Here is a 25,723-nt window from a genome sequence, read left to right on the forward strand (position 1 = left end):
ATCTGTCAAAATAACACTCGGGCCTTACAGTTCAAATGAAAAGCTCATTATGCATACAGTTACATGGATAGTTAGACAGTGTGGTGGAAGTTTATACTTACATTACAAACATAAGTTTGCAAATTGTGACCACTTATTTGTAGCTGTATTTGTTTTGCCTGAGACCTTTGAATCCACTCGCTGTTTCAAGTTGACTGAAACTGGAAACAAAGTACAACGCGTTTACAGTTCTGTCTAGATTTCGGGTAAGTAATGGTTACTCCACGTCGCCGTCCTTCCCGGTGCTCAGTGAATTGAGAGCATCATCACAAACTCTGAAAACAAGGAGGCAGAGGACAAAACGCCGAGTCAGTGCTGAGTTGATCCGAAGACTGTAAGTCAAAGATAAGCGCTCCTGTTTGAGTGCCATATATTTGCATTGAACACTAGGCATCAGCCATCGGTAAGTACTTTCGAAAGGGTCGAAAACTGACAACTAACCATTGAAAAGACTTAAAAATGGGGAAAACATCTGCTCTGCTCTTGATCTTAGCCGGCGCGCTAAAGTAGAATTTTTAGTTAAGTTTGAAGCCGACTTAGTGTATTTTTAGATAATTACCTGCCGGCCTGCTGGTGTTTGAGGCGTGCATTAAAGATAGACTCTAGATTTTTGGGGTTGGGTAAGTATCCTTATTTACTCAATTTTGGTCTCAATTTCTTTTTCTGAGCCTTTGAACCAATACCTCTGTTTAAAGGTTCTGTGACACTCAGGCTTTAATATATAAAATTCAGCTTCATCAGGAGACATGGTCATACAAAGCTGAATGTCATCAGCACAGCTGTGGAAGAACACGTCATGTCTCCTGACGATACTGCCCAGGAGTAGCACGCACAGATTAAAAGGTATCTGTCCAAAAACTGATCCCTGTGGTATCCCACAGCAAAGCTCCATAACCAACACCATGAGGCATGCACATTTCTCAAGCTGACAGCAGAGTAAACATGCTTGTGCCTCAACTCCCACCTTCAAAGTCAATGTTGCCATCGGCATTAATGTCCAGCTCCTTTAACATCTCCTCCAGCTCTCCCTTCTTCAGCTTCTCCCCCAGCAGGGTCTTAAGTGCCTCCTTCAACTCCTCCTGGTTGATCTTTCCATCTCCATCGATGTCAAACTTTGACAAATAGAAAACATGACTGTCCAGTACATCTGATTTTTAAGGATTTGCCATCGTATCTTAAATTCCAACAGGTATTTCTTGTAAAATATGTGGTAGCCGTTCATCCTTATCTTAAGTATGTAAGTGTTATGTTTGAGCTAAGATAAATATGAATCCTCTGACTGATCCTTCCTCTCCACTTTCTCTAATTTGATTGCATGATTATGAAGCAGCTGACCTGCACAAAGGCCGACTTGAGCTCCTTGAGTCCCAGCATGTCAACAGTCTCTCCCATCATCCGGGGTGCCATTAGTTCAGTAAAGTCCTCAAAGTCCATTAACCCACCCACTGTGTAGAAAAAAGAAGCTCAGTGGTAAAAAAACAACAACAACCAGACCAATGTAAACATGAACATAAACATTGTTTCTTTCCTTTTTCAGTGCATAATGATCTTGTTATTTGTATTTAATTCCAGATATTCTTTAAAGTTCCTACGCTAGCTGCTACACTCTACCACAGTTCAGAGTTCAAGCATGTGTTTTATAGGGTTCGCAAACAATTGTAAGTGATGTAAAAAAAACGATGATTTAAAAAGACAGAAACATCTGAATTAGATATCATTATAGATTTAATATCTGCTCTCATCACACATACTTCTCATCTTGATCTGTTGTACTATCTCCAGCAGCTCCATTTCAGTGGGCATGTATCCCATGGTCCTCATGCATTCAGCCACATCCTTGTAGTTCAGGTAGCCATCCTGGTCATAGTCAAACTCCTTGAAGGCCTCTTGCAACTCTGTGAAGATGGGTCAAAGGGTCAAAAGGAGATTACAGCACCTGGAGTTGTTCATCTTGTTAAATTACTATCCTGAATCTCATGTTCCAACATGTCATGGTGAAACGTAATAGTCGTGCAGAGGAAAGATCTCTTAAACTTGGTTAACTTTGTAGAGTCAGTTGCTGGGTTCTGCTTTCATGAATGTGGACAGAAAGGGAATGAAAAGAGATTCAAATGATAAAAAACTACAATAAATGAAAAGTAAGTTGCATTTAAAAGCCTATGCATGGTTACATTCTTGTTCGATGCAGCATCCCAGCATTGAAATTATTGTTGTTGGACTTTCTAACATCACTTGCTATTCATGATAAAATATCAATAGTCATCATCATCATCACATTGATATACAGCACTGTGCAAAGTCTTGAGCTAGCCCTCTTTTATTTTTGTCCCAGTTTCTTTTGTTTCAACTACGAAAAATACCACAGATAAAGAGTTTGACCGACACGAGAGATGCATCTGGACCTTCAATTGATCCGTCTACTGAGGTATGCCAAATGACACAAGAAGTGGACTGAAAATCAGTGGCAACAGGTCTTATAGAAGGACGAGTCCTCCCCGGATCTCAACATTATTGAAGCAGTGTGGGATCATCTTGACAGAGAATGTGACAAAAGGCACCTGACATCTGAAGGAGAGCTGTGGGATGTCCTTCAAGAAGCCTGGAGAACTATTCCTGAAGACTACTTCAAGAAAGGAAAGCTTGTCTAAGTGTTGGAGAATAAAGGTGCTTATACCATTGCCTTCTATATTACATTTACATTTATGAATCATACTTTGATAAGTTGCTGCCCATTTTTCCTGTTGCTCTGTGAACATATAATAAAGGATGGTTGAAGACTTTTGCACAGTACTGTAAATGTCAAGCTGCTGCAAATAAGACTTACCATCTATTTCCCCCTGAGCCAGTTCTCTCTCCTACAGAAACAGAAATCAAACACATGCTGCTTTTTAATATCCAAAGTGGAATATCATTTGATAATAGAACACACAACAGAAGTCTTCTTCTGTGCAACTTCTGTGCACCTGTGCAAGGCAACATGTGAAATATATGCTAAATAAATGAACAAACAAGGGGCCTTGCGGTGCTGCTCATTTGGATAAACCTAATGAAATGTGACATTAAGCCCCGACTACTGAGTCACTAATACTGCACACACATCAGTCTTAGTTTCTGCAGCTCCAGAAAACAAGCCTGCATGCCACCACACCGCGTGAATTTATAACGCTATGACAAAGTTACAAATGTTAGTGAGCATCCACTGTACTTTCATTGTAGAAATTGTATTTTTTCACATTAGGTTGTGTAAGGAGGACGCTTCACGATAATAGATTCAGCTATTTTTACCTGACATGTTAAGATCTGACATGAGAGAAAGAATTAGCCAACTAATGACACCAAAAATATCGATTGATTTATTGTTAGACCTGGGCAGTTTCAGGTCGGATGTCACAGGACACCTTCGCCCAGTCCAGCTGTGCAGTTTGGCGGTTAAATCAGTACATGGGTGTCAGCTACTTACAGCTCCAAAAACACTGTTGAGCACGGAGTTGTAGACTTTGGTCATGCTCTCTGCACTTTTCTTGGACTTCTTTGATGACTTCCTTGGCGCCTCTGAAACTGAACCTGATGGGGAGGCTGTAGCTGACCCAGATTTGCTAAAACGTGGGAAAACAAGCCGTAAAGCATAGTTCACACTTCTTTATTAGAAAGTAAAAAAGAGGAAATAAAAGTATCAACTCCTCCCTTTGGCACTACTCTTTTATTTTCCAGGTATAGATGCTCCTTTTCTGTTTTTGATTTTGATTTTTTATCAAGAAGAAGGGATCATTTAGTCATTTATGTCCCTCAACAAACCAGTCTAAGGGCTGGATGACCGCCCCTTCTTGATCTGCAAAAAATGGGAAATCTGTTTCCTGCAAAACTGATGAAGTAAAAACTGTCCGTTGAAGTAGGGGCCATATGATAGGGTCATGGGAGGAAACTGAGATTGGGCCTAAATGTACCTGTCGACTGAGTCAGCAGAAGTAGTTGAAGCTGTCCTCTCTCCCGCTTTGGACATTCTGTGGATAAACAAAAGCTCACTGTACATACACCAAACAATAGTTCTAAATGCGTTACTTACAAAACCCTATAACAATATTTCCTGATTTCCCAGCTACCACCGATGTCATTTAAATTTGCTTACCTTGCTGTCTCTCTATCCCCTAAATGGTTGGAAAACGAGAGGAAGTCGAGCCTCTCTTGTCTTTCTTGTGTGGCGCTCTGCTTGTGTGGTGAATGGCTTCAAAGTATCCTGTCCTTTCTCTTTTCCCTCCTCCTCCTCCTGACCTCCGGTCTTCAGAGAGGATTAAGAGGTGATCACCTCGCTAAACGTGCAGCCAACAATCAGAAAGCAAAACGTGGCGCAGCAGTGTGTGACTGACCTGACCTTGAAGACGTTTGGTTTCTCATGCCTCTAACTGTAGCTTTATGTGTCTGTTTGGATTTTTAATGAGACAAGATTTGTGTAAACAAACTCAAATGATTGATCATTTGGACAAAAAATAGATTTCAGCATACGATCCAGGATCAGTCAGGATTACATTCTCACTTGAGATACTTTGGGACCATGAAACCTATTCAAAGCAATTACATCGTGACTCCTGTGATCAATGGCAAAATGTGTATAAAAGACGAGCTCTTACCTTGTGTCATTTCATGATGCAATTAATCATTTTTCTTTTCTTTCAGCTACAAAGTGTGTGTTTTTATTTATGAGACAGCAAACATTTGGTATCCTTTTGACACAGAAGCATGGATGTCAGAACTATTTTCTGAGAGGGGGTTTTTTGTTGGGAGGGGCAGGGGAAGCACTCACACTTATCAATGATTAAAGATTTGATTTTAAGTTATTTTATAATAGCATGCAGTTATAAGAGAAATAGAAGGGATGAACACGGCATCTTTATTGTTAAAGGCCGCACGTCGATGTCCACATCCCAACGTTTCCATGTTTGGTTATAATGTGGAGTGTGGTCAGAGTGAGCAGCCACATCCAAGAAATATTCAGTCAGATGTGTGTTGTCAGAGACTTTATTTGGATACAGAGCATGAGACAGAACAGTCCCAACCTAACACCGAGCACCTGAACAGACCAAAGACAGTTGATGGGCAAAGCTGCTTCACAGGAAACATGTTGGAAGACTAAAAGATAGTGTCTGCAGTCATCAGTCTCAGGTAAAAAATGCCAAGAGAGCAGCACAAGCAAGCAGTGACATAACTCAGAGGGTCAATAAACTGCGTTGGTCCTCAGAGATCATATGTTTAAGTCCTGTGCAGCTGTCTCTATACTTCCCTCTGGTGGCCACACTGTCATATTTAGTTAAGATTCTGAATGCTGGAGTTTTATCACTGCTTACATTTCTTATCATTACTCAGTGAAGATAGATAGATAGATAGATAGATAGATAGATAGATAGATAGATAGATAGATAGATAGATAGAGTATAGGCTTTCTGTCAGAGAGGGAACAGAGCTTCTACAATGAAAACATGTAAAGTAGGACCAGTTTCAAACCTGCACAGTAACTGGTAGAAACCTTTAAGGATGAAACTTTTCGTAAAGATTGTTGTACTTTGTCAGTTTGAAGGTTTTACTGAAAGCATTGTTGTCCCGCTGTGTCTGAAATGGAGTGAAATCTGTAACAAAGTCATTTTGTTAATATTACGAATAAAAAACGGTCATTTTGGCCCTGTGTAGCCGAAATAGCTCAGTTGGGAGAGCATCAGACTGAAGATCTGAAGGTCCCTGGTTCAATCCCGGGTTTCGGCAAAGACTACTATGAATTGTGGATGTTTGTCAAGAGGGAAACACAGCCCATGTTAGGAAAGTGAACTGGTAAAAAGGAATTATCTCATAAAACCGAGATCAATGAAAACATACGAGGCTGGTAGGAAAGTGAACTGGTAAAAAGGAATTATCTAAAAAAAACTGCATTAATGAAAACACACAAGGCTTCTTCCTCATCTACAACAGTCAATTATTGAATTTTTCTGGCCTTTATCTGGCTCCACAGCTTTGTCGCCTAAGCTCCAAGGAGCGCGCTCCGGTTTTAGTTTCCAAATGAAAACGGCCAGTTTAGCCCTGTGTAGCCAAAATAGCTCAGCTGGGAGAGCATCAGACTGAAGATCTGAAGGTCCCTGGTTCAATCCAGGGTTTCGGCAAAGTCTACTATGAATTGTGGATGTTTGTCAAGAGGGAAACACAGCCCATGTTAGGAAAGTGAACTGGTAAAAAGGAATTATCTAAAAAAAACTGCATTAATGAAAACACACGAGGCTTCTTCCTCATCTACAACAGTCAATTATTGAATTTTTCTGGCCTTTATCTGGCTCCACAGCTTTGTCGCCAAAGCTCCACGGAGCGCGCTCCGGTTTTAGTTGTCAAATGAAAACGGCCATTTTGGCCCTGTGTAGCCGAAATAGCTCAGACTGAAGATCTGAAGGTCCCTGGTTCAATCCAGGGTTTCGGCAAAGACTACTATGAATTGTGGATGTTTGTCAAGAGGGAAACACAGCCCATGTTAGGAAAGTGAACTGGTAAAAAGGAATTATCTAAAAAAAACTGCATTAATGAAAACACACAAGGCTTCTTCCTCATCTACAACAGTCAATTATTGAATTTTTCTGGCCTTTATCTGGCTCCACAGCTTTGTCGCCTAAGCTCCAAGGAGCGCGCTCCGGTTTTAGTTTCCACATGAAAACGGCCAGTTTAGTCCTGTGTAGCCAAAATAGCTCAGCTGGGAGAGCATCAGACTGAAGATCTGAAGGTCCCTGGTTCAATCCAGGGTTTCGGCAAAGTCTACTATGAATTGTGGATGTTTGTCAAGAGGGAAACACAGCCCATGTTAGGAAAGTGAACTGGTAAAAAGGAATTATCTCAAAAAACCTAGATCAATGAAAACACACGACGCTGGTAGGAAAGTGAACTGGTAAAAAGGAATTATCTAAAAAAAACTGCATTAATGAAAACACACGAGGCTTCTTCCTCATCTACAACAGTCAATTATTGAATTTTTCTGGCCTTTATCTGGCTCCACAGCTTTGTCGCCAAAGCTCCACGGAGCGCGCTCCGGTTTTAGTTGTCAAATGAAAACGGCCATTTTGGCCCTGTGTAGCCGAAATAGCTCAGACTGAAGATCTGAAGGTCCCTGGTTCAATCCCGGGTTTCGGCAAAGACTACTATGAATTGTGGATGTTTGTCAAGAGGGAAACACAGCCCATGTTAGGAAAGTGAACTGGTAAAAAGGAATTACCTCAAAAAACCGAGATCAATGAAAACATACGAGGCTGGTAGGAAAGTGAACTGGTAAAAAGGAATTATCTAAAAAAACCTGCATTAATGAAAACACACGAGGCTTCTTCCTCATCTACAACAGTCAATTATTGAATTTTTCTGGCCTTTATCTGGCTCCACAGCTTTGTCGCCTGAGCTCCACGGAGCGAGCTCCCGGTTTTGGTTTCCAAATGAAAACGATCATTTTAGCCCTGTGTAGCCGAAATAGCTCAGTTGGGAGAGCATCAGACTGAAGATCTGAAGGTCCCTGGTTCAATCCAGGGTTTCGGCAAAGACTACTATGAATTGTGGATGTTTGTCAAGAGGGAAACACAGCCCATGTTAGGAAAGTGAACTGGTAAAAAGGAATTATCTAAAAAAAACTGCATTAATGAAAACACACGAGGCTTCTTCCTCATCTACAACAGTCAATTATTGAATTTTTCTGGCCTTTATCTGGCTCCACAGCTTTGTCGCCAAAGCTCCACGGAGCGCGCTCCGGTTTTAGTTGTCAAATGAAAACGGCCATTTTGGCCCTGTGTAGCCGAAATAGCTCAGACTGAAGATCTGAAGGTCCCTGGTTCAATCCCGGGTTTCGGCAAAGACTACTATGAATTGTGGATGTTTGTCAAGAGGGAAACACAGCCCATGTTAGGAAAGTGAACTGGTAAAAAGGAATTATCTCATAAAACCGAGATCAATGAAAACATACGAGGCTGGTAGGAAAGTGAACTGGTAAAAAGGAATTATCTAAAAAAACCTGCATTAATGAAAACACACGAGGCTTCTTCCTCATCTACAACAGTCAATTATTGAATTTTTCTGGCCTTTATCTGGCTCCACAGCTTTGTCGCCTAAGCTCCAAGGAGCGCGCTCCGGTTTTAGTTTCCAAATGAAAACGGCCAGTTTAGCCCTGTGTAGCCAAAATAGCTCAGCTGGGAGAGCATCAGACTGAAGATCTGAAGGTCCCTGGTTCAATCCAGGGTTTCGGCAAAGTCTACTATGAATTGTGGATGTTTGTCAAGAGGGAAACACAGCCCATGTTAGGAAAGTGAACTGGTAAAAAGGAATTATCTCAAAAAACCTAGATCAATGAAAACACACGACGCTGGTAGGAAAGTGAACTGGTAAAAAGGAATTATCTAAAAAAAACTGCATTAATGAAAACACACGAGGCTTCTTCCTCATCTACAACAGTCAATTATTGAATTTTTCTGGCCTTTATCTGGCTCCACAGCTTTGTCGCCTGAGCTCCACGGAGCGAGCTCCCGGTTTTGGTTTCCAAATGAAAACGATCATTTTAGCCCTGTGTAGCCGAAATAGCTCAGTTGGGAGAGCATCAGACTGAAGATCTGAAGGTCCCTGGTTCAATCCCGGGTTTCGGCAAAGACTACTATGAATTGTGGATGTTTGTCAAGAGGGAAACACAGCCCATGTTAGGAAAGTGAACTGGTAAAAAGGAATTATCTAAAAAAAACTGCATTAATGAAAACACACGAGGCTTCTTCCTCATCTACAACAGTCAATTATTGAATTTTTCTGGCCTTTATCTGGCTCCACAGCTTTGTCGCCAAAGCTCCACGGAGCGCGCTCCGGTTTTAGTTGTCAAATGAAAACGGCCATTTTGGCCCTGTGTAGCCGAAATAGCTCAGACTGAAGATCTGAAGGTCCCTGGTTCAATCCCGGGTTTCGGCAAAGACTACTATGAATTGTGGATGTTTGTCAAGAGGGAAACACAGCCCATGTTAGGAAAGTGAACTGGTAAAAAGGAATTATCTCAAAAAACCTAGATCAATGAAAACACACGACGCTGGTAGGAAAGTGAACTGGTAAAAAGGAATTATCTAAAAAAAACTGCATTAATGAAAACACACGAGGCTTCTTCCTCATCTACAACAGTCAATTATTGAATTTTTCTGGCCTTTATCTGGCTCCACAGCTTTGTCGCCAAAGCTCCACGGAGCGCGCTCCGGTTTTAGTTGTCAAATGAAAACGGCCATTTTGGCCCTGTGTAGCCGAAATAGCTCAGACTGAAGATCTGAAGGTCCCTGGTTCAATCTCGGGTTTTGGCAAAGACTACTATGAATTGTGGATGTTTGTCAAGAGGGAAACACAGCCCATGTTAGGAAAGTGAACTGGTAAAAAGGAATTATCTCAAAAAACCGAGATCAATGAAAACATACGAGGCTGGTAGGAAAGTGAACTGGTAAAAAGGAATTATCTAAAAAAACCTGCATTAATGAAAACACACGAGGCTTCTTCCTCATCTACAACAGTCAATTATTGAATTTTTCTGGCCTTTATCTGGCTCCACAGCTTTGTCGCCTGAGCTCCACGGAGCGAGCTCCCGGTTTTGGTTTCCAAATGAAAACGATCATTTTAGCCCTGTGTAGCCGAAATAGCTCAGACTGAAGATCTGAAGGTCCCTGGTTCAATCCCGGGTTTCGGCAAAGACTACTATGAATTGTGGATGTTTGTCAAGAGGGAAACACAGCCCATGTTAGGAAAGTGAACTGGTAAAAAGGAATTATCTCATAAAACCGAGATCAATGAAAACATACGAGGCTGGTAGGAAAGTGAACTGGTAAAAAGGAATTATCTAAAAAAACCTGCATTAATGAAAACACACGAGGCTTCTTCCTCATCTACAACAGTCAATTATTGAATTTTTCTGGCCTTTATCTGGCTCCACAGCTTTGTCGCCTAAGCTCCAAGGAGCGCGCTCCGGTTTTAGTTTCCAAATGAAAACGGCCAGTTTAGCCCTGTGTAGCCAAAATAGCTCAGCTGGGAGAGCATCAGACTGAAGATCTGAAGGTCCCTGGTTCAATCCAGGGTTTCGGCAAAGTCTACTATGAATTGTGGATGTTTGTCAAGAGGGAAACACAGCCCATGTTAGGAAAGTGAACTGGTAAAAAGGAATTATCTCAAAAAACCTAGATCAATGAAAACACACGACGCTGGTAGGAAAGTGAACTGGTAAAAAGGAATTATCTAAAAAAAACTGCATTAATGAAAACACACGAGGCTTCTTCCTCATCTACAACAGTCAATTATTGAATTTTTCTGGCCTTTATCTGGCTCCACAGCTTTGTCGCCTGAGCTCCACGGAGCGAGCTCCCGGTTTTGGTTTCCAAATGAAAACGATCATTTTAGCCCTGTGTAGCCGAAATAGCTCAGTTGGGAGAGCATCAGACTGAAGATCTGAAGGTCCCTGGTTCAATCCCGGGTTTCGGCAAAGACTACTATGAATTGTGGATGTTTGTCAAGAGGGAAACACAGCCCATGTTAGGAAAGTGAACTGGTAAAAAGGAATTATCTAAAAAAAACTGCATTAATGAAAACACACGAGGCTTCTTCCTCATCTACAACAGTCAATTATTGAATTTTTCTGGCCTTTATCTGGCTCCACAGCTTTGTCGCCAAAGCTCCACGGAGCGCGCTCCGGTTTTAGTTGTCAAATGAAAACGGCCATTTTGGCCCTGTGTAGCCGAAATAGCTCAGACTGAAGATCTGAAGGTCCCTGGTTCAATCCCGGGTTTCGGCAAAGACTACTATGAATTGTGGATGTTTGTCAAGAGGGAAACACAGCCCATGTTAGGAAAGTGAACTGGTAAAAAGGAATTATCTCAAAAAACCTAGATCAATGAAAACACACGACGCTGGTAGGAAAGTGAACTGGTAAAAAGGAATTATCTAAAAAAAACTGCATTAATGAAAACACACGAGGCTTCTTCCTCATCTACAACAGTCAATTATTGAATTTTTCTGGCCTTTATCTGGCTCCACAGCTTTGTCGCCAAAGCTCCACGGAGCGCGCTCCGGTTTTAGTTGTCAAATGAAAACGGCCATTTTGGCCCTGTGTAGCCGAAATAGCTCAGACTGAAGATCTGAAGGTCCCTGGTTCAATCTCGGGTTTTGGCAAAGACTACTATGAATTGTGGATGTTTGTCAAGAGGGAAACACAGCCCATGTTAGGAAAGTGAACTGGTAAAAAGGAATTATCTCAAAAAACCGAGATCAATGAAAACATACGAGGCTGGTAGGAAAGTGAACTGGTAAAAAGGAATTATCTAAAAAAACCTGCATTAATGAAAACACACGAGGCTTCTTCCTCATCTACAACAGTCAATTATTGAATTTTTCTGGCCTTTATCTGGCTCCACAGCTTTGTCGCCTGAGCTCCACGGAGCGAGCTCCCGGTTTTGGTTTCCAAATGAAAACGATCATTTTAGCCCTGTGTAGCCGAAATAGCTCAGTTGGGAGAGCATCAGACTGAAGATCTGAAGGTCCCTGGTTCAATCCAGGGTTTCGGCAAAGACTACTATGAATTGTGGATGTTTGTCAAGAGGGAAACACAGCCCATGTTAGGAAAGTGAACTGGTAAAAAGGAATTATCTAAAAAAAACTGCATTAATGAAAACACACGAGGCTTCTTCCTCATCTACAACAGTCAATTATTGAATTTTTCTGGCCTTTATCTGGCTCCACAGCTTTGTCGCCAAAGCTCCACGGAGCGCGCTCCGGTTTTAGTTGTCAAATGAAAACGGCCATTTTGGCCCTGTGTAGCCGAAATAGCTCAGACTGAAGATCTGAAGGTCCCTGGTTCAATCCCGGGTTTCGGCAAAGACTACTATGAATTGTGGATGTTTGTCAAGAGGGAAACACAGCCCATGTTAGGAAAGTGAACTGGTAAAAAGGAATTATCTCATAAAACCGAGATCAATGAAAACATACGAGGCTGGTAGGAAAGTGAACTGGTAAAAAGGAATTATCTAAAAAAACCTGCATTAATGAAAACACACGAGGCTTCTTCCTCATCTACAACAGTCAATTATTGAATTTTTCTGGCCTTTATCTGGCTCCACAGCTTCGTCGCCTGAGCTCCACGGAGCGAGCTCCCGGTTTTGGTTTCCAAATGAAAACGATCATTTTAGCCCTGTGTAGCCGAAATAGCTCAGTTGGGAGAGCATCAGACTGAAGATCTGAAGGTCCCTGGTTCAATCCCGGGTTTCGGCAAAGACTACTATGAATTGTGGATGTTTGTCAAGAGGGAAACACAGCCCATGTTAGGAAAGTGAACTGGTAAAAAGGAATTATCTAAAAAAAACTGCATTAATGAAAACACACGAGGCTTCTTCCTCATCTACAACAGTCAATTATTGAATTTTTCTGGCCTTTATCTGGCTCCACAGCTTTGTCGCCAAAGCTCCACGGAGCGCGCTCCGGTTTTAGTTGTCAAATGAAAACGGCCATTTTGGCCCTGTGTAGCCGAAATAGCTCAGACTGAAGATCTGAAGGTCCCTGGTTCAATCCCGGGTTTCGGCAAAGACTACTATGAATTGTGGATGTTTGTCAAGAGGGAAACACAGCCCATGTTAGGAAAGTGAACTGGTAAAAAGGAATTATCTCATAAAACCGAGATCAATGAAAACATACGAGGCTGGTAGGAAAGTGAACTGGTAAAAAGGAATTATCTAAAAAAACCTGCATTAATGAAAACACACGAGGCTTCTTCCTCATCTACAACAGTCAATTATTGAATTTTTCTGGCCTTTATCTGGCTCCACAGCTTTGTCGCCTAAGCTCCAAGGAGCGCGCTCCGGTTTTAGTTTCCAAATGAAAACGGCCAGTTTAGCCCTGTGTAGCCAAAATAGCTCAGCTGGGAGAGCATCAGACTGAAGATCTGAAGGTCCCTGGTTCAATCCAGGGTTTCGGCAAAGTCTACTATGAATTGTGGATGTTTGTCAAGAGGGAAACACAGCCCATGTTAGGAAAGTGAACTGGTAAAAAGGAATTATCTCAAAAAACCTAGATCAATGAAAACACACGACGCTGGTAGGAAAGTGAACTGGTAAAAAGGAATTATCTAAAAAAAACTGCATTAATGAAAACACACGAGGCTTCTTCCTCATCTACAACAGTCAATTATTGAATTTTTCTGGCCTTTATCTGGCTCCACAGCTTTGTCGCCTGAGCTCCACGGAGCGAGCTCCCGGTTTTGGTTTCCAAATGAAAACGATCATTTTAGCCCTGTGTAGCCGAAATAGCTCAGTTGGGAGAGCATCAGACTGAAGATCTGAAGGTCCCTGGTTCAATCCCGGGTTTCGGCAAAGACTACTATGAATTGTGGATGTTTGTCAAGAGGGAAACATAGCCCATGTTAGGAAAGTGAACTGGTAAAAAGGAATTATCTAAAAAAAACTGCATTAATGAAAACACACGAGGCTTCTTCCTCATCTACAACAGTCAATTATTGAATTTTTCTGGCCTTTATCTGGCTCCACAGCTTTGTCGCCAAAGCTCCACGGAGCGCGCTCCGGTTTTAGTTGTCAAATGAAAACGGCCATTTTGGCCCTGTGTAGCCGAAATAGCTCAGACTGAAGATCTGAAGGTCCCTGGTTCAATCCCGGGTTTCGGCAAAGACTACTATGAATTGTGGATGTTTGTCAAGAGGGAAACACAGCCCATGTTAGGAAAGTGAACTGGTAAAAAGGAATTATCTCATAAAACCGAGATCAATGAAAACATACGAGGCTGGTAGGAAAGTGAACTGGTAAAAAGGAATTATCTAAAAAAACCTGCATTAATGAAAACACACGAGGCTTCTTCCTCATCTACAACAGTCAATTATTGAATTTTTCTGGCCTTTATCTGGCTCCACAGCTTCGTCGCCTGAGCTCCACGGAGCGAGTTCCCGGTTTTGGTTTCCAAATGAAAACGATCATTTTGGCCCTGTGTAGCCGAAATAGCTCAGTTGGGAGAGCATCAGACTGAAGATCTGAAGGTCCCTGGTTCTATCTCGGGTTTTGGCAAAGACTACTATGAATTGTGGATGTTTGTCAAGAGGGAAACACAGCCCATGTTAGGAAAGTGAACTGGTAAAAAGGAATTATCTCAAAAAACCTAGATCAATGAAAACACACGACGCTGGTAGGAAAGTGAACTGGTAAAAAGGAATTATCTAAAAAAACCTGCATTAATGAAAACACACGAGGCTTCTTCCTCATCTACAACAGTCAATTATTGAATTTTTCTGGCCTTTATCTGGCTCCACAGCTTCGTCGCCTGAGCTCCACGGAGCGAGTTCCCGGTTTTGGTTTCCAAATGAAAACGATCATTTTGGCCCTGTGTAGCCGAAATAGCTCAGACTGAAGATCTGAAGGTCCCTGGTTCTATCTCGGGTTTTGGCAAAGACTACTATGAATTGTGGATGTTTGTCAAGAGGGAAACACAGCCCATGTTAGGAAAGTGAACTGGTAAAAAGGAATTATCTAAAAAAAACTGCATTAATGAAAACACACGAGGCTTCTTCCTCATCTACAACAGTCAATTATTGAATTTTTCTGGCCTTTATCTGGCTCCACAGCTTTGTCGCCAAAGCTCCACGGAGCGCGCTCCGGTTTTAGTTGTCAAATGAAAACGGCCATTTTGGCCCTGTGTAGCCGAAATAGCTCAGACTGAAGATCTGAAGGTCCCTGGTTCAATCCCGGGTTTCGGCAAAGACTACTATGAATTGTGGATGTTTGTCAAGAGGGAAACACAGCCCATGTTAGGAAAGTGAACTGGTAAAAAGGAATTATCTCAAAAAACCTAGATCAATGAAAACACACGACGCTGGTAGGAAAGTGAACTGGTAAAAAGGAATTATCTAAAAAAAACTGCATTAATGAAAACACACGAGGCTTCTTCCTCATCTACAACAGTCAATTATTGAATTTTTCTGGCCTTTATCTGGCTCCACAGCTTTGTCGCCTAAGCTCCAAGGAGCGCGCTCCGGTTTTAGTTTCCAAATGAAAACGGCCAGTTTAGCCCTGTGTAGCCAAAATAGCTCAGCTGGGAGAGCATCAGACTGAAGATCTGAAGGTCCCTGGTTCAATCCAGGGTTTCGGCAAAGTCTACTATGAATTGTGGATGTTTGTCAAGAGGGAAACACAGCCCATGTTAGGAAAGTGAACTGGTAAAAAGGAATTATCTAAAAAAAACTGCATTAATGAAAACACACGAGGCTTCTTCCTCATCTACAACAGTCAATTATTGAATTTTTCTGGCCTTTATCTGGCTCCACAGCTTTGTCGCCAAAGCTCCACGGAGCGCGCTCCGGTTTTAGTTGTCAAATGAAAACGGCCATTTTGGCCCTGTGTAGCCGAAATAGCTCAGACTGAAGATCTGAAGGTCCCTGGTTCAATCCCGGGTTTCGGCAAAGACTACTATGAATTGTGGATGTTTGTCAAGAGGGAAACACAGCCCATGTTAGGAAAGTGAACTGGTAAAAAGGAATTATCTCAAAAAACCTAGATCAATGAAAACACACGACGCTGGTAGGAAAGTGAACTGGTAAAAAGGAATTATCTAAAAAAAACTGCATTAATGAAAACACACGAGGCTTCTTCCTCATCTACAACAGTCAATTATTGAATTTTTCTGGCCTTTATCTGGCTCCACAGCTTTGTCGCCTAAGCTCCAAGGAGCGCGCTCCGGTTTTAGTTTCCAAATGAAAACGGCCAGTTTAGCCCTGTGTAGCCAAAATAGCTCAGCTGGGAGAGCATCAGACTGAAGATCTGAAGGTCCCTGGTTCAATCCAGGGTTTCGGCAAAGTCTACTATGAATTGTGGATGTTTGTCAAGAGGGAAACACAGCCCATGTTAGGAAAGTGAACTGGTAAAAAGGAATTATCTAAAAAAAACTGCATTAATGAAAACACACGAGGCTTCTTCCTCATCTACAACAGTCAATTATTGAATTTTTCTGGCCTTTATCTGGCTCCACAGCTTTGTCGCCAAAGCTCCACGGAGCGCGCTCCGGTTTTAGTTGTCAAATGAAAACGGCCATTTTGGCCCTGTGTAGCCGAAATAGCTCAGACTGAAGATCTGAAGGTCCCTGGTTCAATCCCGGGTTTCGGCAAAGACTACTATGAATTGTGGATGTTTGTCAAGAGGGAAACACAGCCCATGTTAGGAAAGTGAACTGGTAAAAAGGAATTATCTCATAAAACCGAGATCAATGAAAACATACGAGGCTGGTAGGAAAGTGAACTGGTAAAAAGGAATTATCTAAAAAAACCTGCATTAATGAAAACACACGAGGCTTCTTCCTCATCTACAACAGTCAATTATTGAATTTTTCTGGCCTTTATCTGGCTCCACAGCTTTGTCGCCTAAGCTCCAAGGAGCGCGCTCCGGTTTTAGTTTCCAAATGAAAACGGCCAGTTTAGCCCTGTGTAGCCAAAATAGCTCAGCTGGGAGAGCATCAGACTGAAGATCTGAAGGTCCCTGGTTCAATCCAGGGTTTCGGCAAAGTCTACTATGAATTGTGGATGTTTGTCAAGAGGGAAACACAGCCCATGTTAGGAAAGTGAACTGGTAAAAAGGAATTATCTCAAAAAACCTAGATCAATGAAAACACACGACGCTGGTAGGAAAGTGAACTGGTAAAAAGGAATTATCTAAAAAAACCTGCATTAATGAAAACACACGAGGCTTCTTCCTCATCTACAACAGTCAATTATTGAATTTTTCTGGCCTTTATCTGGCTCCACAGCTTTGTCGCCTGAGCTCCACGGAGCGAGCTCCCGGTTTTGGTTTCCAAATGAAAACGATCATTTTAGCCCTGTGTAGCCGAAATAGCTCAGTTGGGAGAGCATCAGACTGAAGATCTGAAGGTCCCTGGTTCAATCCTGGGTTTCGGCAAAGACTACTATGAATTGTGGATGTTTGTCAAGAGGGAAACACAGCCCATGTTAGGAAAGTGAACTGGTAAAAAGGAATTATCTAAAAAAAACTGCATTAATGAAAACACACGAGGCTTCTTCCTCATCTACAACAGTCAATTATTGAATTTTTCTGGCCTTTATCTGGCTCCCCAGCTTTGTCGCCAAAGCTCCACGGAGCGCGCTCCGGTTTTAGTTGTCAAATGAAAACGGCCATTTTGGCCCTGTGTAGCCGAAATAGCTCAGACTGAAGATCTGAAGGTCCCTGGTTCAATCCCGGGTTTCGGCAAAGACTACTATGAATTGTGGATGTTTGTCAAGAGGGAAACACAGCCCATGTTAGGAAAGTGAACTGGTAAAAAGGAATTATCTCATAAAACCGAGATCAATGAAAACATACGAGGCTGGTAGGAAAGTGAACTGGTAAAAAGGAATTATCTAAAAAAACCTGCATTAATGAAAACACACGAGGCTTCTTCCTCATCTACAACAGTCAATTATTGAATTTTTCTGGCCTTTATCTGGCTCCACAGCTTCGTCGCCTGAGCTCCACGGAGCGAGTTCCCGGTTTTGGTTTCCAAATGAAAACGATCATTTTAGCCCTGTGTAGCCGAAATAGCTCAGTTGGGAGAGCATCAGACTGAAGATCTGAAGGTCCCTGGTTCAATCTCGGGTTTTGGCAAAGACTACTATGAATTGTGGATGTTTGTCAAGAGGGAAACACAGCCCATGTTAGGAAAGTGAACTGGTAAAAAGGAATTATCTCAAAAAACCGAGATCAATGAAAACATACGAGGCTGGTAGGAAAGTGAACTGGTAAAAAGGAATTATCTAAAAAAAACTGCATTAATGAAAACACACAAGGCTTCTTCCTCATCTACAACAGTCAATTATTGAATTTTTCTGGCCTTTATCTGGCTCCACAGCTTTGTCGCCTAAGCTCCAAGGAGCGCGCTCCGGTTTTAGTTTCCAAATGAAAACGGCCAGTTTAGCCCTGTGTAGCCAAAATAGCTCAGCTGGGAGAGCATCAGACTGAAGATCTGAAGGTCCCTGGTTCAATCCAGGGTTTCGGCAAAGTCTACTATGAATTGTGGATGTTTGTCAAGAGGGAAACACAGCCCATGTTAGGAAAGTGAACTGGTAAAAAGGAATTATCTAAAAAAAACTGCATTAATGAAAACACACGAGGCTTCTTCCTCATCTACAACAGTCAATTATTGAATTTTTCTGGCCTTTATCTGGCTCCACAGCTTTGTCGCCAAAGCTCCACGGAGCGCGCTCCGGTTTTAGTTGTCAAATGAAAACGGCCATTTTGGCCCTGTGTAGCCGAAATAGCTCAGACTGAAGATCTGAAGGTCCCTGGTTCAATCCCGGGTTTCGGCAAAGACTACTATGAATTGTGGATGTTTGTCAAGAGGGAAACACAGCCCATGTTAGGAAAGTGAACTGGTAAAAAGGAATTATCTCATAAAACCGAGATCAATGAAAACATACGAGGCTGGTAGGAAAGTGAACTGGTAAAAAGGAATTATCTAAAAAAACCTGCATTAATGAAAACACACGAGGCTTCTTCCTCATCTACAACAGTCAATTATTGAATTTTTCTGGCCTTTATCTGGCTCCACAGCTTCGTCGCCTGAGCTCCACGGAGCGAGTTCCCGGTTTTGGTTTCCAAATGAAAACGATCATTTTAGCCCTGTGTAGCCGAAATAGCTCAGTTGGGAGAGCATCAGACTGAAGATCTGAAGGTCCCTGGTTCAATCTCGGGTTTTGGCAAAGACTACTATGAATTGTGGATGTTTGTCAAGAGGGAAACACAGCCCATGTTAGGAAAGTGAACTGGTAAAAAGGAATTATCTCAAAAAACCGAGATCAATGAAAACATACGAGGCTGGTAGGAAAGTGAACTGGTAAAAAGGAATTATCTAAAAAAAACTGCATTAATGAAAACACACAAGGCTTCTTCCTCATCTACAACAGTCAATTATTGAATTTTTCTGGCCTTTATCTGGCTCCACAGCTTTGTCGCCTAAGCTCCAAGGAGCGCGCTCCGGTTTTAGTTTCCAAATGAAAACGGCCAGTTTAGCCCTGTGTAGCCAAAATAGCTCAGCTGGGAGAGCATCAGACTGAAGATCTGAAGGTCCCTGGTTCAATCCAGGGTTTCGGCAAAGTCTACTATGAATTGTGGATGTTTGTCAAGAGGGAAACACAGCCCATGTTAGGAAAGTGAACTGGTAAAAAGGAATTATCTAAAAAAACCTGCATTAATGAAAACACACGAGGCTTCTTCCTCATCTACAACAGTCAATTATTGAATTTTTCTGGCCTTTATCTGGCTCCACAGCTTTGTCGCCTGAGCTCCACGGAGCGAGCTCCCGGTTTTGGTTTCCAAATGAAAACGATCATTTTAGCCCTGTGTAGCCGAAATAGCTCAGTTGGGAGAGCATCAGACTGAAGATCTGAAGGTCCCTGGTTCAATCCCGGGTTTCGGCAAAGACTACTATGAATTGTGGATGTTTGTCAAGAGGGAAACACAGCCCATGTTAGGAAAGTGAACTGGTAAAAAGGAATTATCTAAAAAAAACTGCATTAATGAAAACACACGAGGCTTCTTCCTCATCTACAACAGTCAATTATTGAATTTTTCTGGCCTTTATCTGGCTCCACAGCTTTGTCGCCAAAGCTCCACGGAGCGCGCTCCGGTTTTAGTTGTCAAATGAAAACGGCCATTTTGGCCCTGTGTAGCCGAAATAGCTCAGACTGAAGATCTGAAGGTCCCTGGTTCAATCCCGGGTTTCGGCAAAGACTACTATGAATTGTGGATGTTTGTCAAGAGGGAAACACAGCCCATGTTAGGAAAGTGAACTGGTAAAAAGGAATTATCTAAAAAAACCTGCATTAATGAAAACACACGAGGCTTCTTCCTCATCTACAACAGTCAATTATTGAATTTTTGTGGCCTTTATCTGGCTCCACAGCTTTGTCGCCTGAGCTCCACGGAGCGAGCTCCTGGTTTTAGTTTCCAAATGAAAACGGTCATTTTGGCCCTGTGTAGCCGAAATAGCTCAGTTGGGAGAGCATCAGACTGAAGATCTGAAAGTCCCTGGTTCAATCCAGGGTTTCGGCAAAGACTATCATGAATTGTGGATGTTTGTCAAGAGGGAACAACAGCCCATGTTAGGAAAGTGAACCGGTAAAAAGAAATTATCTAAAAAAAACTGCATTAATGAAAACACACGAGGCTTCTTCCTCATCTACAACAGTCAATTAATGAATTTTTGTGGCCTTTATCTGGCTCCACAGCTTTGTCGCCTGAGCTCCACGGAGCGAGCTCCCGGTTTTGGTTTCCAAATGAAAACGATCATTTTAGCCCTGTGTAGCTGAAATAGCTCAGTTGGGAGAGCATCAGACTGAAGATCTGAAGGTCCCTGGTTCAATCTTGGGTTTTGGCAAAGACTACTATGAATTGTGGATGTTTGTCAAGAGGGAAACACAGCCCATGTTAGGAAAGTGAACTGGTAAAAAGGAATTATCTCAAAAAACCGAGATCAATGAAAACATACGAGGCTGGTAGGAAAGTGAACTGGTAAAAAGGAATTATCTAAAAAAACCTGCATTAATGAAAACACACGAGGCTTCTTCCTCATCTACAACAGTCAATTATTGAATTTTTGTGGCCTTTATCTGGCTCCACAGCTTTGTCGCCAAAGCTCCAAGGAGCGAGCTCCCGGTTTTGGTTTCCAAATGAAAACGGCCATTTTGGCCCTGTGTAGCCGAAATAGCTCAGACTGAAGATCTGAAGGTCCCTGGTTCAATCCAGGGTTTCGGCAAAGACTACTATGAATTGTGGATGTTTGTCAAGAGGGAACAACAGCCCATGTTAGGAAAGTGAACCGGTAAAAAGGAATTATCTAAAAAAAACTGCATTAATGAAAACACACGAGGCTTCTTCCTCATCTACAACAGTCAATTAATGAATTTTTGTGGCCTTTATCTGGCTCCACAGCTTTGTCGCCTAAGCTCCAAGGAGCGTGCTCCGGTTTTAGTTTCCAAATGAAAACGGCCAGTTTAGCCCTGTGTAGCCAAAATAGCTCAGCTGGGAGAGCATAAGACTGAAGATCTGAAGGTCCCTGGTTCAATCTCGGGTTTCGGCAAAGACTACTATGAATTGTGGATGTTTGTCAAGAGGGAAACACAGCCCATGTTAGGAAAGTGAACTGGTAAAAAGGAATTATCTAAAAAAAACTGCATTAATGAAAACACACAAGGCTTCTTCCTCATCTACAACAGTCAATTATTGAATTTTTGTGGCCTTTATCTGGCTCCACAGCTTTGTCGCCTAAGCTCCACGGAGCGAGCTCCCGGTTTTGGTTTCCAAATGAAAACGGCCAGTTTAGCCCTGTGTAGCTGAAATAGCTCAGCTGGGAGAGCGTCAGACTGAAGATCTGAAGGTCCCTGGTTCTATCCCGAGTTTCGGCAAAGACTATTATGAATTGTGGATGTTTTTCAAGAGGGAACAACAGCCCATGTTTGGAAAGTGAACTGTTAAAAACAAATTATCTCAAAAAACCTTGATCAATGAAAACACACGAGGCTGGTAGGAAAGTGAACTGGTAAAAAGGAATTATCTAAAAAAACCTGCATTAATGAAAACACACAAGGCTTCTTCCTCATCTACAATAGTCAATTATTGCATTTTTGTGGCCTTTATCTGGCTCCACAGCTTTGTCGCCTAAGCTCCAAGGAGCGCGCTCCGGTTTTAGTTTCCAAATGAAAACGGCCAGTTTAGCCCTGTGTAGCCAAAATAGCTCAGCTGGGAGAGCATAAGACTGAAGATCTGAAGGTCCCTGGTACAATCCCGAGTTTCGGCAAAGACTATTATGAATTGTGGATGTTTGTCAAGAGGGAACAACAGCCCATGTTAGGAAAGTGCACTAGTAAAAAGGAATTATCTCAAAAAAACTGCATTAATGAAAACACACGAGGCGTCTTCCTCATCTACAATCGTCAATTATTGCATTTTTGTGGCCTTTATCTGGCTCCACAGCTTTGTCGACGGAGCTCCCGGTTTTAGTTTCCAAATGAAAACGGCCATTTTTGCTCAATAGCTTCCAGGTAATGTGATCAATTGACTCCAAATCAGCTTGGGATCATGTAACTACACTTGCTACATGAGATACACCTTTTATTTTTATATTTTAGATCTGTTCATATTTTTAATGAATTTTTATATGTAAATATTAACATTTTTGCTCAATAGCTTCCAGGTAATGTGATCAATTGACTCCAAATCAGCTTGGGATCATGTAACTACACTTGCTACATGAGATACGCCTTTTATTTTTACATTTTAGATCTGTTCATATTTTTAATGAATTTTTATATGTAAATATTAGCAGTTTTGCTCAATAGCTTCCAGGTCATGTGATCAATTGACTCCAAATCAGTGTGAGGTCTTGTAACTACACTGGCTGCATGAGATACGCCTTTTATTTTTACATTTTAGATCTGTTCATATTTTTAATGAATTTTTATATGTAAATATTAGCATTTTTGCTCAATTGACTCCAAATCAGTTTGGGGTCATGTAACTACACTGGCTGCATGAGATACGCCTTTTATTTTTACATTTTAGATCTGTTCATATTTTTAATGAATTTTTATATGTAAATATTAGTCTTTTTGCTCAATAGCTTCCAGGTAATGTGATCAATTGACTCCAAATCAGTTTGGGATCATGTAACTACACTGGCTGCATGAGATACGCCTTTTCTTTTTACATTTTAGATCTGTTCATATTTTTAATGAATTTTTATATGTAAATATTAGCATTTTTGCTCAATAGCTTCCAGGTCATGTCATCAATTGACTCCAAATCAGTGTGGGGTCATCTAACTACACTTGCTACATGAGATACACCTTTTATTTTTACAATTCAGGTCTGTCCATAATTTTCAATAACTTTATACACAGTCGCTCATCTCTGCTTTAAATATAATTTTTTTTTTCCTTTTTATTTTATTTTGAAAACAGGAAGTTGGAACACGCTGCAGTCGTCCTCTCCGTGTGTTTACTGTAAAGTCTGCAATACGGGTGCACTTGAAATGTTGGAGTGGCTTGCTTGCGAATGTCTGTCGAATATCCAACTTAAAACTAACTTCACCTAAGTATCTTGATGCCACAGTACTGAGCAACTACCGGCCCATATCAAACCTGCCATTCTTAGGCAAAGTCCTAGAAAAAGTTGTATACCAACAGCTTAGTGACTTTCTCCTGTCTAACAATGCTTTTGATACTTTCCAATCAGGCTTTAGGCCCCACCACAGCACTGAGACAGCTCTGATCAAGGTGACAAACGATATCTGCCTGAACACAGATGCAAGTAGAGTCACAGTCTTAGTTCTGCTGGACCTGAGTGCTGCCTTTGACACAGTTGACCATGCGATCTTATTACAGAGGTTAGAAGACTGGGTGGGAATCTCTGGTCGTGCTTTAAACTGGTTCAAGTCCTATCTGGAGGACAGGAAATATTTTGTAGAAATCTGTAACTGTGTCTCAGACCAAATGGCTATGACCTGTTGGGTTCCTCAGGGGTCAATCCTGGGACCTGTATTGTTCAATCTGTACATGCTTCCACTAGGCCAGCTAATACGCAGCTATAATGTGTCCTACCACAACTATGCAGATGACACTCAGATCTACGTGTCACTGATGGCAGGAGAACACGGGCCTGTAGATACATTGTGTCGCTGCATCGAACAGATCAGTGTGTGGATGCAAAACAATTTTCTCCAGCTAAACTCAGACAAAACTGAAATCATTGTCTGTGGCCCACAGAAACAAAGAGAAAGTGTTATCAGTCACCTCGAGACTCTCTCTCTAAAACCTAACTATCAAGTTAGAAATCTCGGGGTAATATTGGACTCAGACCTGAACTTTAACAGCCACATTAAATCTGTAACATCAGCAGCTTTTTACCATCTAAAAAACATTGCCAGAATCAAAGGAATAGTGTCTAAACCAGACTTAGAGAGACTGATCCATGCATTTGTCTCCAGCAGGTTATGCTGTAATGGCCTGTTCACTGGGCTCTAAACGGGCTGTAAGACAGCTGCAGTACATCCAGAACGCTGCTGCTCGAGTCCTGACTCGAACCAGGAAATACGACCATATTAGTCCAGTGCTCAGGTCTCTGCACTGGCTTCCTGTCGCTCAGAGAATAGACTTTAAAACAGCTCTGCTTGTGTACAAGTCTCTTCATGGTCAAGCGCCAAAGTACATCTCTGACATGTTAAAGCCATATGAACCAACTCGGGCTCTGAGAACCTCAGGGAGGGGTCTCCTGATGGTGCCCAGAGTCAGGACTAAACAAGGTGAGGCTGCGTTTCAGTTTTATGCTCCTAAAATCTGGAACAGCCTTCCAGAAGATGTGAGACAGGCCTCAACTCTGACAATGTTTAAATCCAGGCTGAAAACAGTTCTATTTAGCTGTGCATATGACACCTGAAAGTATTTTATCTGCACTCTTTGCTTTTTAATTAATTAATGATTATTTTAATGGGTTTTTAATTTCTTTATTTTATTTTTAATTTCTTTTTGATGATTTTATTGCCTTCTTGTGATTTTATGTAGCTGTGAAGCACTTTGAATTGCCCTGTGTATGAATTCTGCTCTATAAATAAAATTGCCTTGCCTTGCCTTTTGAAATGTGGTATCTCCCAGCCCTCCCAGCCCTCCCTCCCCTCCCTCCCCTCCCTCCCACGAGATGACGGAGCCTAGAGGTCAAAGCTGATGTTATTAGCGGGATTTGTTGTTTGCTAATTAATGTAAAATATGAAAAGGAAGCAGAAAACTTTAGATTTATTTATCACCAAAAAAAGGGCAAGTGATGATGGGTCCAATGTTGCCCCAGCGGCGAGGAAGGAGGACCAGGTAGTGAAGGCGGGATTCAGGCCATAATGCAAGACATGGGATACCAGTGTAATAGTTCACCTTCTCCTCATCTTCAAGAAAACTTTCAGTCATATTTTTTTTTGACAACTCTTCCTTCAGATGCTGGTTCTCAGCGAGTAACCGGTTTATTTCTGCATGCCTCTGGCAACAAAAACTGCACTCCTGCTCGCCTTGGTCCATATCCACACTTGACGACAATGTATCAGAGGTGTCATCGCCATCATCTTCATTGGAAGGGGGAGGAGGTGAAGCAGGTGTTTCAGTAGATGCTGTTTCAGTAGATGGTGTATGCCTACATTCAGGAGGTAGCTGTCGATTCATTCTGCGGCGGTAACGTTCAGTATCCACACCAGCCTCCGTGTGACCAAGATGTAGGGATGGTGCCCAGTCTGGGTCACACTCCATCATTTCATACGAGGGTTTACCTACAAAACACATACAAAGATATTGTCAGGATGTGAAGCTGGTTGAAAATGAATGAGTAATTATCTGCAATTGAGTCACACAGTTGTTTAAATAATAGAGGTTCAAACCCACAAATAAGCCAAAGTGTAAGAACTAATTTAAGATATAGCCAGGCAAAGATCATTACATTAAGTGCCATTTGGGCCATTCATGTTAAACCACACTAATGCTTAGTTTTTCTGAAATGCTGAGGTGTTGAGTCATGTTTACATGCTACTGTAGCCTACTTAATGTTGTCGCCTCTGCCAACCAAACAAACAAAAAATATTTCGACAAACCAACGACCCAGCAAGTCAAAAAAACTTG

At 41.8% G+C, this 25,723-nt stretch overlaps 1 protein-coding gene and 6 non-coding genes across 7 annotated transcripts; 6 read left to right on the forward strand and 1 right to left on the reverse strand.

The window, feature by feature from the left end:
- Nucleotides 1–285: 285 nt before the first annotated feature.
- Nucleotides 286–4,039, reverse strand: LOC142369002 (calcium-binding protein 2). Its single transcript, XM_075451221.1, has 7 exons — nucleotides 3,984–4,039; nucleotides 3,500–3,635; nucleotides 2,864–2,894; nucleotides 1,791–1,934; nucleotides 1,375–1,484; nucleotides 1,004–1,151; nucleotides 286–314 (listed from the first exon to the last, which is right to left on the reverse strand). The coding sequence occupies exons 1-7, from the start codon at nucleotides 4,037–4,039 to the stop codon at nucleotides 286–288; spliced, it is 654 nt and encodes a 217-aa protein (XP_075307336.1).
- Nucleotides 4,040–5,717: 1,678 nt separating this feature from the next.
- On the forward strand, nucleotides 5,718–5,790 carry trnaf-gaa (transfer RNA phenylalanine (anticodon GAA)). Its single transcript has one exon. It is a non-coding gene; the product is annotated as a tRNA-Phe (tRNA).
- Nucleotides 5,791–8,606: 2,816 nt separating this feature from the next.
- On the forward strand, nucleotides 8,607–8,679 carry trnaf-gaa (transfer RNA phenylalanine (anticodon GAA)). The gene has a single exon. It is a non-coding gene; the product is annotated as a tRNA-Phe (tRNA).
- Nucleotides 8,680–10,455: 1,776 nt separating this feature from the next.
- trnaf-gaa (transfer RNA phenylalanine (anticodon GAA)) lies at nucleotides 10,456–10,528 on the forward strand. Its single transcript has one exon. It is a non-coding gene; the product is annotated as a tRNA-Phe (tRNA).
- A 1,708-nt stretch (nucleotides 10,529–12,236) lies between these two features.
- Nucleotides 12,237–12,309, forward strand: trnaf-gaa (transfer RNA phenylalanine (anticodon GAA)). Its single transcript has one exon. It is a non-coding gene; the product is annotated as a tRNA-Phe (tRNA).
- A 1,021-nt stretch (nucleotides 12,310–13,330) lies between these two features.
- Nucleotides 13,331–13,403, forward strand: trnaf-gaa (transfer RNA phenylalanine (anticodon GAA)). The gene has a single exon. It is a non-coding gene; the product is annotated as a tRNA-Phe (tRNA).
- Nucleotides 13,404–19,419: 6,016 nt separating this feature from the next.
- Nucleotides 19,420–19,492, forward strand: trnaf-gaa (transfer RNA phenylalanine (anticodon GAA)). The gene has a single exon. It is a non-coding gene; the product is annotated as a tRNA-Phe (tRNA).
- The last annotated feature ends 6,231 nt before the right edge of the window (nucleotides 19,493–25,723 follow it).

This window comes from Odontesthes bonariensis, chromosome 19 (assembly GCF_027942865.1).
Source record: "Odontesthes bonariensis isolate fOdoBon6 chromosome 19, fOdoBon6.hap1, whole genome shotgun sequence".
Classification (NCBI taxonomy): domain Eukaryota; kingdom Metazoa; phylum Chordata; class Actinopteri; order Atheriniformes; family Atherinopsidae; genus Odontesthes; species Odontesthes bonariensis.